Source organism: Carcharhinus amblyrhynchos, chromosome 33, assembly GCF_965287045.1.
Source record: "Carcharhinus amblyrhynchos chromosome 33, sCarAmb.v2.hapA, whole genome shotgun sequence".
Classification (NCBI taxonomy): domain Eukaryota; kingdom Metazoa; phylum Chordata; class Chondrichthyes; order Carcharhiniformes; family Carcharhinidae; genus Carcharhinus; species Carcharhinus amblyrhynchos.
In genome coordinates, this window is record NC_137356.1 from 15,451,143 (window position 1) to 15,464,080 (window position 12,938).

Consider the following 12,938-nt stretch of genomic DNA (forward strand, 5'->3'; position numbering starts at 1 on the left):
TAAACTTCAAACTGAAACAGTGCTTCTCAGGGTTTCAGTGAGTGTCCTGTTGTTCCAGGGGTGGCTTTGCTTGCTAATGCTCCTGAACGGATTCCGGACAAGAAGAGGAAACCAAAGGATGGGATAACCGACGGGAAATCTTTGACTTCCAACAGCTCCAGCAGCATCTTGAAACCATCTTCCCGGGGAGCGAGGCAACGGTTAATGTCACAGCGGGAGGAGCAGCTGGCTGTACAGAGAGTGAGTAATACTGTGTGTATCTCCACCGGTCAGCCTGGACCCCTCTGCTCTTGTATCCTCACCTTTACGATGTAAATTCGTATGTTTCAAGCTGTTTCACAAACACCTGCCTATTAAATAAATGATCTAAAGTCTGTTTCCTCCCAGTGGGTGAGTTACAGTGAGGCACAGGAAGATCCCAGGGCTCATTCCCAATCTCTGCTCGCGTTAACCGGAGCACTGATTGTTCATCACCTGGGGGAGAGGGGAAAAGAGATCAGCCAGGGGCACGATACCTGATCTCTCTGCCTTGACATGTTCCTGCCCCCCTGCCGCTGCCACACCACCACCATCCCCTCCCCCTCCAATAAAAAGTAAATGTCAGGTGAGAACAGGGTTTGGTGCGATGCCTCTGCAGTTGAAAAGACTACTGTGCATCACTGTCTAAGATCACCAGTGTTTCGAGGTGGCTGAAGTGTAATGGAGGGGAGGGTGTCAGTGCCTATCGGGTCAAGCCCCTCAGCTAGTGTCCTAGGGAGGGGGTAAGGTTGACGGTGAAGGTTGGTGATGGGGGGCGGTGGTGGTGATGGTGGTTGGGGGCTATGTTGTACACTTCATCCATAAATTGTTGTCCGTGCAAAGGCTGCTGCCCACCGCTGGGAAGGCCGATACTGCTCAGAAACCAGCTATTGGGTGTTGTGTGGAATTGGGGCTGAGGGGTCTCCCTGAGTGGTGGTGGGGGGAGACTCCCTGGGCTGGTAGCAGGGTGGGGGAGTCTCCCTGGCTGAGGGGGTGGGAGAAGCTTCCTGGGGCTGGCGGGGGGTGGGGGGGGTCTCCCTGAGGCTGGGGGGTGGGGGGGGTCTCCCTGAGGCTGGCGGGCGGGGGTGGGGGGGTGGGGGGGTCTCCCTGAGGCTGGCGGGCGGGGGGTGGGGGGGTCTTCCTTTTATGTGTGGGTGGGGTGGGGTGGAGGGCCCCCTGGGGCTCGGGGTGGGTAGGTTTCTGTCTTCTATGTTGGACAGCTGCTTGGTTTCAGAGCAGGAGCTGGGAAAATGATGAGTTCACTCCCTCGGAGCTCACCAAGGCCTCACCAAGGCTTCCACAGCTGTCAACACCAAACCCACACACTGAGCGGCTGGACGGGAGTGTGAAGGGCTCCGCTTCTACCCTGGCACGTGAACATATATAGGGTTTTGCGTTGCTCCTCGGCTCAATCTCGTGGACTTCAGTTCTCCATTGGCATCTCAGGCAGTCTTTGCTGTGAGGGGGCCTCTGTGGAACAAACAGCCAGAGAGCAGTTGGGGTTTGCAGTCTTTGGCAGTGAGGGCTAAAGGCTGTGTCAGCCAGAGTGGACAAGGAGCGTGCACAAGTGAGTGTGTACTGCTCAAAGCAAAAAGTGCAGCCTGAGGTCTACAAGGTGAAGCAGGCTGCAGATGGAGGGTGCAGCAAGGCTGAGAACTGAGGGCAGTCAATGGACATCAATTGATTCAAGTTAGAGAATACTACAGCACAGGAGTCCATTTGGCCCATCGAGTCTGCGTTGACAACAATCCCACCCAGGGCCTATCCCTGTAACCCCACCTGTTTATCCTGCTAATTTCCCTGACACTAAGGGGCAATTTAGCAATTCATCTAACCTGCGTATCTTTGGACTGTGGGAGGAATCCAGAGCATCCAGAGGAAACCCACGCAGACATGGGGAGAACGTGTAAACTTCACATAGACAGTGACCCATTACTAGAATTGAACCAGGTAGGAGCAGAGCTGGTGAAAGATGTGTTAGTGTCCAGTCTGAGGGTTTCAGTGGAGGTTTTAGTGGCGAATACTGGGTGACGTGGAGAGTATTATAACAAGTGCTCTCGCTAATGGGCTACATGTTGAAAGCTTGGCTGGTTTGATTGTATTGCTACGTAGTTCAGCACTCTAATTTTCACACACACATTTGTCCTGAGTATTCTAAACCGAGGCAGTAATTGGAATGCTTTGAGTTAACCAGACGTGGCGTCACAAGCTGTTCCTTATGTTGGCTGTGGGTTAACCCACTCCCAGTACTGTATTAGCCCTGTGTTTGCTCTGAATCATTTCTCCATGTCTTCTCTCCTTACAGGAGCGCCTTAACCAGGTGCTGAAAGACCTCGAGGAGGACCAGATGCCTGTAATAAAACTGGGAGACGCCAGCATTGCGGCACCATTTACTTCCAAGCTTTCATCCATCATGTGCAGTGAGTATCTGTACATAACTCTCCCCCTCCTTGGTGTTCCTTTACATACGTGCTGTATGTTGTAATTCTTGCACAGGTTTTCCTTGCGTCAATTAAATGTTAATCCTTGTGCCGTCTCCCTGTGTTGCACAATATTCCTGTTGAGCTGGTTTCCTCTAGGAGCCCAGGATCTGGGACTAGATCCAGCCCATTTTGGTAAACTGGTTTATGTTCACTCTGGCTGTGCGTCTTCGTCACTGTCCCCACAGCCTGGTGACACAAGTGGTGAAGTTTCATCAACTACGACTCCCACACCCGTCCTTCTGTCTCAGAAATATTGATGTGAAGATGCTGGTGTTGGACTGGGGTAAAACAGAAAGAAATCCCACAACACCAGTTTAAAGTCCAAACAGGCTTATTTGTAGCAAAAGCCACAAGCTTTTGGGACAGCATGTCCCTTCGCCAGGTGGCTGGAACAAAACTTGTATTGTGGGATTTGTTTCAGAAACATTGAGCAGTGACCTACGATGGGGGTGTTGTACATAACTGGAATCCCCCAGCTTCAAACCCACCCACTGCACTGGTCAAGAGACATGTCCGCCATGCATGCTCCCCAAAAGTCTAGTACTGAGATCCTAATTGTTGTGTTTAAATTCCTTCCCCCTTTATCCAGGGACATCTAGTGAGGAGTAATGGCTCTAATGCTGATTACCATTTTGGACCCCACCGATAGTAACTGTTCTCCAGCCCACCCCACAAGACACCGGTCTTACTTAGAGGCTTGTTTTATGTCTGTTTCTTAATCAATCACCGCAGCACAGTGGTTAGCACTGCTGCCTCACTGCGCCAGGGATCTGGGTTTGATTCCTGCCTCGGGTCACTATCTATGTGGAGTCTGCACGTTCTCCCCGTGTCTGCGTGGGTTTCCTCCAGGTGCTCCGGTTTCCTCCCACAGTCCAAAGATGTGCAGCTTAATTTGATTGGCTATGCTAAATTGACCCTAGTGTCATGGGGATTTAAAGGGTAAATAAATAGGGGTGATTGGGTGGGATTATGGTTGGTACAGACTTAATGGGCCGAATGACTACCTTCTGTACTCTCCAGGACCTCCATTGTCCATCAGGGTTGCTGGCCTTGTCTTGTCCTGTTGAGTGCAAGATGAAAAACTTTGATGGCATGTCTATTTTCCATTAATATTCAAGGTCTGTACTGCCAAATAATTATGTTTCGACTTAGAAGCATTCTTTCCTTTCACACAAGCGCTCTCTCTCTCTCAACAGTATGTTATGTGATAAAACAAGGCCGTTGCACGTTGGTAACCACACTCCAGATGTTTAAGATCCTGGCCCTGAATGCCCTGATCCTTGCCTACAGCCAGAGTGTGTTGTACCTGGAGGGAGTTAAATTCAGTGACTTCCAGGCCACGTTGCAAGGGTTGCTTCTGGCTGGCTGCTTCCTCTTCATCTCGAGATCCAAGGTAAAATGATGTGTATTTAACATTCGTGCACCTGTGGTTTTAGCCGTGATCTTCTGTCCACTCAGAATTGATTTAAACATCTTGGATGTGATCAGCGGTGTAGCCGCATCCTGTCACAATGAAAATGATGTTGGACAATCTACCCACATTGCTTCTGGTTTTAGCGAGGGCTGAGGGGGGCAATATAAATCATTTCTGTTCAAATAAGCACATGGGGGAAGATTTGCATCCTGATGTCAGCAGTTCCCGGAACTGACCAAGGACCAGGATGGGTTAGCTGGGAATCTTCAATAGGCAAGCGACCCTGGACAGATTAAAAAGCAACGCAATCAAAGGGAAATCAGACTGTGTAACCACCCTCGGAAACCACTGGCCCGTGTTGTATAGTGGGCTAGTCAGTCTGAGTTCTTGAACAGTGTGTGCAAGGACCCAGGGCCTCCCTGACCTCTGGCTTCTACACAGGGACTGGATGAAGGAGCCTGGAGTCGGCATGGGGCCCTGGTGTGGCTCAGGGTCAGACTGAAGATGCTTGTGAAACTCTGCTTCCGGAGTGGTCAGGATTGTATCTCTCTGATGGTTTTGTGGCGACATCAAAGATCTGAACTGTGGTTTCGCCCATCAATGTGTGTGTTCCTGTTGCCTTGGGTGTTTGTGATTCAGATTCTGCCTGTTTGTGTGCTTGGCTCTCCTACGTGGCTCTCAACCTCGTCCCACCCCCACCCTGCCTCGTCTGCCGCCCCCGCCCCACCTCGTGGTGAGTCAAGGCAGTGATTGCCTGCAGACGGAGTATTCCCCATTTGCCTGGATGGGTGCAGCTCCAACAGCGCTCGACACCATCCAGGACAAAGCAGCCACGCTTGATTGGCATCACATCCACAAACATTAACCCCCTCGCAAGCCCCTCAGTTCAAGAGCAATTTTGGAAGGTGACCTAGCCAGTGATACCGTCATCTCATAAAAGCAATTAAAAAAAAGTCTTTCCTTCTCTGAGGGTCAAACTCCTGGAACTCCACCTAACAGTACATAGAATCATAGAATTTTACAGCACAAAAAGAGGCCTTTCAGCCCATCCTGTCTATACTGGCCATCAAGCATCTATCTAGCCTAATCCCATTTTCCAGCACTTGGTCCATAGCCTTGGCATTTCAATTGCTCATTTAAATGCTTCTCAAATGTTGAGGGTTCCCACCTCTACCAACCTTTCATAGAATCCCTACAGTGCAGAAGGAAGCCATTTGGCCCATTGAGACTGGACTGAAAACAATCCCACCCAGGCCCTAAACTTAACCAACCCCACATATTTTACCCTGCTAATCCCTCTGACATTAGGGACAATTTTAGTGTGGCCAATCAATCTAATCCACACATCTTTGGACAGTGGGAGAAAACCAGAGCACTGAGGAAACCCACACCGACATGGGGAGAATATGCAGACTCTGCACAGACTGTGATCCACTCCAGGAATTGAACCTGGGTCCCTGGCGCTGAGAGGCAGCAGTGCTAACTACTGTGCCACCATGTTGCCGTAGGCAGTGAGTTCCAGATTCCCACCACCCTCTGAGTGAAAATGTTTTCCCTCAAATCTCCTGCCCCCTGGTCACTGTCCCCTGTCCTAAGAGAAAAGTTGTTTCCCCTCTACCCTAACAGCACTGTGGGTGTACCTACAATAAGAATTCTCACAACACCAGGTTAAAGTCCGACAGGTTTATTTGGTAGCACAAGCAACAAGTGTACTTGCAACACATGAACTACTTCGGTTCATAAAGGCAGCTCACCACCGCCTTCACAGAGGCAACAAATGGTGGCCTCGCCAGCAACACCCCCGTCCCATGAAAGGATCAAAAGTCAAAGTTGTCTTGATTAAAGATACAACTGAGCCACTGTCCCTACACAGCACAGACAAGCAAAACAAATACTCTGCTGTATGTATCATGATTGCATTAAACCTCATGTGTTAACAACTGACAGCCACAGCAGATTTAACAAGCGATAATGTACTGTGAGCCATAACTGAGTGTGTGCAGCAGGTGTGTATGCACAGTGGCCAACACAGCCAAGTCAGTGCCTTGTTATCTCGATTGAGAAAGCTCTATTGTTACTCCCTGGCCTGGCTGTCCTTTGGTTTAGATTGGCAGGCTGGATGGGGATGTATTGCTCCATGCTCCTGCCTCTTGGCCATTATCTAGCGGCCCCTGATCAAAGGTTTTGGGTGTATTTACCTGGCAAGTGTGGAGTCAGCCTCATCAGTTTACCAAATCCTCCTCCTCCTTGACTTTCTGCAGCCATTGAAGACTCTGTCGAAGGTGCGTCCACTGCCAAACATATTCAACCTGTACACGATCCTCACTGTACTGCTGCAATTCACTGTCCACTTCGCCAGCTTGGTTTTCTTGTACAGGGCAGCACAGGAATACTCCTCCTCCAGGTGAGATCCTCATTGTTATTCTTCTCCCCTCCTAGTTCTACCCAGGGAGAGATGCGGAGCCCTCACACAAATGTGCTTACTTTCCTCCTTGTGTGGGATTTTCCAGTGTTCATCAATTTAGTCACCCATTTAGAGTATCGAATAAAGAAAAGACTTTCATTTATATAGAATCTTAGGATCCCTATAGTACAGGAGGTGGGCATCGAGTCTGCATCGACCACAATCCCACTCAGGCCCTATCCCCATAACCCCATGTATTTACTCTGCTAGTCCCCCTAATAGGGACAATTTAGCATGGCCAATCCACCTAACCCACGTGTCTTTCAGACTGTGGGAGGAAACCGGAGCACCTGGAGGAAACCCATGCAGACTCTGCACAGACAGTGACCCAAGCCCGGAATGGAACCCGGGTCCCTGGAGCTGTGACGCATCTGTGCTAACCACTCTGCCACTGTGATTTATTTATGGTAGGAGGTTGGGGGGGATGGAATGGGTTGCGAGACAGGTCTGTCCTGTTCAGGGTGTTGGATGTGGTCACTCCCTCGGCTTGAGTTGTGTTTCACCGCCCTCCCTGCTTCCTTTTGCAGCACAGAGGAGTTTGTGGATTTATACAAAGAGTTTGAGCCCAGCTTGGTGAACAGCACTGTGTACATCATGTCCATGTCAATGCAGATGGCCACATTCGCCATTAATTACAAGGTAAGAGGAGCAGTTAGTGTACTAGCTGATCAGCCGGGGGGTGGGGGACCCTCATTGATCATCCATTACTGTCGTGGTCACTAACCAATAATTGCCTTTGAGTGATTAATCCACAATTCACATTAGATTGTGAGGCAGTTTAATATTTTATTTAATGTTCACCCCTATACAATAGACTCAGAGCGTAAGCGATACTGTTTTGAGATGTCGTCAGGCTCTAAGCTTGACCTTGTGTATGTTTTTTTTTAGGGTCACCCGTTTATGGAGAGTCTGCGGGAGAACAAACCCTTGCTGTGGAGTATCGTCATTTCGGCCCTCGCCATTCTGGGCCTGCTGACCGGCTCATCACCAGAGTTTAACGAGCAGTTTGGGCTGGTGGAAATCCCTACAGAGGTACGGGTAGAAAGCCCTTGGGGGGGTGGGGGGGCCTCTCAAACCTACTCCAAATCTCTCATTCAGGCGTGATATCAGTGCATTGAATGAGGGAGGGTATTGGACAAGAAACTTGTCTCCTAGTCAAGAAGGCATGCTTGTCTTCATCGGTCGGGGCATTGAGTGTAAAAATTGGCAGGTTGTGCGGCAGCTGTACGGAACCTTAGACCTCATTTAGAATATTGTGTGCAATTCTGGTCGCCACACTACCAGAAGGATATGGAGGCATTGGAAGAGATTTACCAGAATGTTGCCTGGTCTGGAGAGCATTAGCTGTGAGGAGAGGTTGGATAAACTTGGTTTGTTCTCATTGGAGGTTGACAAAGTGACCTGATAGAAGTCTACAAGATTATGAGGGGTATGGACAGAGTGGACAGTGAGATGACTTTTCTACCCTAGGAAAGAGCAAGTATATGGGGACATAGGTTTAAGGTGTGTGGGGAAGAGTTCAGAGGAGATGTGCGAGGTAAGTTTTTTTACAGAGCGTGGTGAATGTCTGGAACACGCTGCCCAGGGAGGAGGTGGGAGCAGGTACGATAGCGGCATTTAAGGGGAAACTAGACAAATACATGAATAGGATGGGAATGGAAGGATACGGATTCCATAAGTGCATACAGTTTTAGTTTAGGCAGACATCAGGAGGGCTGAAGGGCCTGTTCCTCTGCTGTACTTTTATACTTGATCTTTGTTGCTCCCCACCAATTCTGACGTACTACAGACTCTGTGAGGAAAGAGAGTTTGAACAATAATGGATGTAGAGGTGGAGGGAGTGACTTCAGCAGGACTGTGGACCTTGCGAATGTGTAAAGAAAAGAAAGGTTCCGGTTATGACACGAGGGAAAAAGGGGACTGTTTCTCCTGGAGAGTTAATGGAATAGAGAATGTTTCCCCAACAGGAAGGATCGGTCTGTGGCATCATTTAAAAGCAAATCAGGTCAGTGTTTGAAAGGGGAAGGGAAATGGTGTCCCAGAAGCTGGACTCAGTAGCACCAACACAATGAGAGTCCAGTAGTCCCCTGTGCTGCAGTTCCTGGGTTCCGAGCCTGCTGTACATTTCCAACCCCCCCCCTGCTTTTAGATCAGATTTCTGCCATCTCTCTCGCTCTGCCTGGGTTTAGCAGTACTTGGGCTACCTCCCGCTTCATAGTGCCAGGGGACCAAGTTCGATTCCAGCCTCGAGTCATTGTCTGTGGAGAGTCTGCACATTCTCCCCGTGTCTGCATGGGTTTCCTCCCACGCTCCAAAAACGTGCAGGTTAGATAGATTGGCCATGTTAAATCGCCGTTAGGTTGAGGGGGAGGGTTAGGAGGGTAAATATTTGGGGTTACAGAGATAGGACCTGGGTGGGATTGTCAGTGCAGACTCGATGGGCCAAATGGCCTCCTCCTGCACTGTAGGTTCTATGATTCTACCTCCTTCAGCTGTGCTTTGAGACATGGTTGTAAAGCGCAGAATGCCTGGAGGGGAGAGGAGGGTGCAATGGGAAGATCAGCATTGCATTTGACCTCTGGTACCATACATGACCCTGCAGTCTTTGGTTTGTGACACACCGCAGCGGGTGACTGAGAGGTGTAATTCAGCCAGTGTGAACGTCACTTAGTGTTCTTGCTGGGAAGTTGCCAAGTACCAGTCAAATGAGTGATACAGTAACACAGTGGTTAGTTCAGTGCCAGGGACATGGGTTCGATTCCCAGCCTCGGGTCGCTGTCTGTGTGGAGTTTGCACGTTCTCCTCGTGTCTGCATGGGTTTCCTCCGGGTGCTCCGGTTTCCTCCCACAGTCCAAAGATGTGCAGGTCAGGTTGATTGGCTGTGCTAAAATTGCCTCTTTGGTGTCCTGGGATGTGTAGGTTAGAGGGATTTGCGTGTAAATGTGTAGGGATATTGGGGTAGGGCCTGGGTGGGATTATGGTCGGTGCAGACTTGATGGGCCGAAGGGCCTGTTTCTGCACTGTAGGGTTCTATGACCTATGTCTATATCACATGCTGGTTAGGTGGATTAGTGAGATAAATGGGGATAGGACTCTGTTGGAGAGTCGGTGAAGACTCAATGGCCTCCTTCTGCATTGTAGGGATTCTGTGAAACTTGATTGTGGTGCACACTTTAGTCAAACAGCTGTGTGTGTGTGGAATGGTCTAGAGGGGTGATCAGCACTTGGAGAAACATAGAACCTTTAATCCCCAGTTGTCAGGAAATGGAATTTGAGAATTGGATGTAAAGAGCTAAGACTGGTTTTTCTCTGTCCTGATATAGCTGAAAGTGGTGATTGCTGAGGTCCTGGTGGCTGACTTCCTGCTGGCACTTGGGTTGGACCGAATTCTTCAGGCGTTGCTGGGAAGCAGCAGACTTCACGTGCCTTCCTGATAGCGGAGCCGGCAGGCTGACCAGTCCCTGTCGGCCCACTGCGCTAGTCCGCAGCTGCCCTCGAGCACCAGAGAGAGTGAGATTTCAGGGCAAGAGGGACTCGACACCAAGCCCCTCCCCCCACCCCATCCTCTCCCCACCCAAATTCCTGCGGATGGACTTTTAACTCGCCAACCGTTTTCATAGATGGTTTTTGATATAAAAACAAAATCGACTGGTATTTTCATACCCCAAAAAAAATCTGGATGAGGAAAAAGGAAATAAATCCATGTACAGTTTGAGAGTGTTTGTGAATTCAGCCACTCCACCCCCTTCCATCTCCCTCCACACCAAGAGCTGTGAAATCCTCACTGCTGCTGATGGCGTTTTTGTTTTGTAAACGAGGCGAATGTCGTCAATTGATTTAATTAATACAAAGGTGAAGGTTTTCCCTCCATCTCTTCATTTGTTGGCCAGTCTTTGCAAGAGGTGAGTTTTTAACCTCCAGTGTTAGCTCTCCAACTCTGACCTATTATGCATTCTTCCCCATACACACTCAGACATGCATGCACTTATGCACAAACACACACGAACATATATACACGCATGTACTCTTGTGCATACACACTTGCATATACACTCATGTGCTCACACATGTACATACACATGCACATGTGAACATACATACATTCTCTCTCACATTTTGAGAGATGTGCCTCCAGCTTTGGAATTCTCTCCCGCACCTCTCCCTCCCTTCAAACACTCCTTAAAACTTGTCTCTTACACTGACAGCGCTATATAAATGCAAGCTGTGACTTCCATTCACTGCAGTTCTATTTCCTCAGTGCTCCCCAGAACCAGCTTGCTGGCTGTCTGCAGTTCTGTGCCTGCTCCCGTAACAAAGGCCAGTAACTGCTGTGTACTAACTGCCGATGGGGAGGCATTCCTTACCTGGGCCTACAGACATCCATGAATCTTCAATGATCGACTGGACTAAGAAAGGTCAGCTTCTCGAGGCCGGAATCGGAGTGGAACAGTGTCATTTACTGCTGGTGCCCGGCCCACTTCCGTAGCCTCTTCGCATCACTTTGGAACCACCCTAATGGAATGCAGGGAAGACTGCCAAACTGTACACAGCAAGATCTCACAAACTGCAGTGTGCTACTGAGGATGGTTAAGGAATAAATGTCACAATATGGTGAGGAACGGAATCTCGCATCTGATCCAAAAGGCAGTACCCCCAGCATTGCTGTGTTTTGCTAGCAGCTGATAACATTGGCCTCAGACATTCTGTGCCCCCCCTGCCCCCCCGCAAACGCCCTGCCAGCCCCACCCTGGCTGCACTGTCCCACAGCCTTCACCCAGCCCCTGACCTTTGCAGCAGTCTGAAATCAAACCCTCACCTCTCCTCGCCCCCCCCCCCCCACTGCTTTTCCAGCTCATTGTCACCTCGCCCCCTGAGTAACATCCCATGTTCCAATGTCTCACCCACCCCTCCAGTACCTCAACAGATAAGCATGCTGCCAGCAAATATAGACTAAGTTTGACATACAATCTTAGAGGATAAGAGTGTTACTGACTGCCACATCCAAGATGTGTGGGTTAGGTTGATTTGGCCATGCTAAATTGACCCTAGTTTTGAGGGGTTAGCTGGACGAATATGTGGGGTTACGGGGATATGTCCAGGGTGGGATTGTGGTTGGTGTAGATGGCCCAAGTGGCCACCTTCCGCCTGTAGGAATTCTTTGACTGCCAAGTGTCTCCCTGACTTCCTTTCCTCCAGCCACCTTCCATCAAATGAGGAATTGTTAGATTTTCTTGGACGTTAAGACTAAGAATCCAATTGTCGGCCTTTACTGAACTTCCATCAAGGCTCACGCTCTGAACTCCTCTTTCTGTAATTTCTCCCCTACCCCCCACCTTGTGTTCTCTCCCAGCTGATTTTCCTCATAAGCCCCATTCTCTTCCCATTCCCATTGCAATGCTGAACAGCCATCTTCCCTTCCGTATCTCACACCTGCTTCCATTCTTGCCTAATTGATGGTAAGCAGAGAATCACCAGTAACTTCCTCAATCTAGTCCTGAAGTTCCTGTATCCCGAGACTCACTCTGTGAACTGCCTCACGCCATTGAAAGATATGGCGCAAGGCTGATCACATCCAGCTCAATCTCTCCACCACCAGCCTCCCTCACTGACTCTCCTCAGACTATTCTTCTGACATTCGTTTCTGGCTGAGCAACAATTTCCTTGTTAAAAACGCTTATTAAGCAGCACTTTAACAATAGTTCTGATTATTTCATTGCTCTCCTAGCCAGCTTCCACAATCTGCAGCTCATCCACATCTTCCCTGTGTGTTCCTCACCCACTCAATGCTGACCTTCATGACCCTTATCAATCACTTGAACGTCAATCCCACCAAGCCTTTGCCCTTTTCTAACGTCCAGCCCTCCAAGAACTGTGATCCTCTAACACCAAGCAGCACAGTGGTTCGCACTGCTACCTCATCGTGCCAGGGAGCTGGGTTTGATTCCCGTCCTGGGTCACTGTCTATGTGGAGTCTTCATGTTCTCCTCCGTGTCTGTGTAGATTTCCTCCAGGTGTTCCAGTTCCCTCCAGTCTGAAAGATGTGCTGGTTAGGGGCATTGGCCGTGCTAAATTCTCCCTCAGTGTACCCAAACAGGCACCGGAGTGTGACGACTAGGGGATTTTCAGTAACTTCATTGTAGCACTAATAAATAAACTTGTGCCCCTCTTGCACACACTTCACCTCACCATTGGCAGCTGTGCCTTCCTGTCTCTTGCCCATAAATTCAGGAATTCCCTCCACCTCTTCCTGGATCAGGGAATTTATTTTATTTTTGAGTCATGTGTCTTACTTCTGAATTGTTCGTGGTTGAGAAATGTAAAGAAAATAAAGGCTGTGGATGATTGCATGGAAAGCTGGAGGAAGAATTTGATCCGTTGGGCTTTGTGGCCTCTGGCTGAGGGGAATGTCCATTTGGGAATGTTTCCCGTGTCCAGCTGCCAGATGATGGACTGGAAGGATTGGTTCAAAGGTACAAATGATGCCTCGCAGTCAAATCAGTTTTCTGGTTTGAATTTGATTATATATAACTGTGTTTAAAAAAATTGTCAACAGAGTGCA

General features: G+C 49.3%; 1 protein-coding gene across 1 annotated transcript in view; it reads left to right on the forward strand.

The window, feature by feature from the left end:
• The window catches only part of atp13a1 (ATPase 13A1), an 82,171-nt gene extending 69,445 nt beyond the window's left edge, over positions 1-12,726 (forward strand). The window contains exons 20-26 of the mRNA XM_080216341.1: positions 59-240; positions 2,324-2,438; positions 3,698-3,894; positions 6,177-6,319; positions 6,907-7,018; positions 7,268-7,411; positions 9,703-12,726. Of these exons, the coding sequence (XP_080072467.1) occupies positions 59-240; positions 2,324-2,438; positions 3,698-3,894; positions 6,177-6,319; positions 6,907-7,018; positions 7,268-7,411; positions 9,703-9,813 (1,004 nt within the window). The 3' untranslated portion in view covers positions 9,814-12,726. The remainder of the gene's footprint in view (positions 1-58; positions 241-2,323; positions 2,439-3,697; positions 3,895-6,176; positions 6,320-6,906; positions 7,019-7,267; positions 7,412-9,702) is intronic.
• Positions 12,727-12,938: the final 212 nt, after the last annotated feature.